The 266-nt window shown below is 70.7% G+C and overlaps 1 protein-coding gene across 1 annotated transcript in view; it reads right to left on the reverse strand.

Annotated features, from left to right (window-relative positions):
* Positions 1–41, reverse strand: part of NECAP2 (NECAP endocytosis associated 2) — a 14865-nt gene extending 14824 nt beyond the window's left edge. The window contains exon 1 of the mRNA XM_008063731.1: positions 22–41. Coding sequence (XP_008061922.1) covers positions 22–41 — 20 coding nt within the window. The remainder of the gene's footprint in view (positions 1–21) is intronic.
* Positions 42–266: the final 225 nt, after the last annotated feature.

Below are 266 nucleotides of genomic sequence, written 5' to 3' on the forward strand. Positions count from 1 at the left end.
GGCTTGACACAGAGAACCGACTCGTAGCCGCTCTCCTCCATCGCGACGCCCGGAGCCCACCGGACTTCCGGTTCTGCCCGCCTCCGCCGCGGGGCCGGAAGCGGCGCGACTCCATGACCCGGGCTCCGGCTAGAGCGGCGGCTCGCGGGACTCAGCGCCTCCTCGCCGCACGCCCTCTGCTGGAAGCTGTGGCTCAAGACACGACGGGCCCCAGAGGTTGCCCAAGGTCCTCGGGAGGTTTCCCTCCTCCCACCAGACACCCTCCA

The sequence above is a fragment of the Carlito syrichta genome, unplaced genomic scaffold, assembly GCF_000164805.1.
Source record: "Carlito syrichta isolate Samal-C Ts95f unplaced genomic scaffold, Tarsius_syrichta-2.0.1 Scaffold307017, whole genome shotgun sequence".
NCBI classification, from domain to species: Eukaryota; Metazoa; Chordata; class Mammalia; order Primates; family Tarsiidae; genus Carlito; species Carlito syrichta.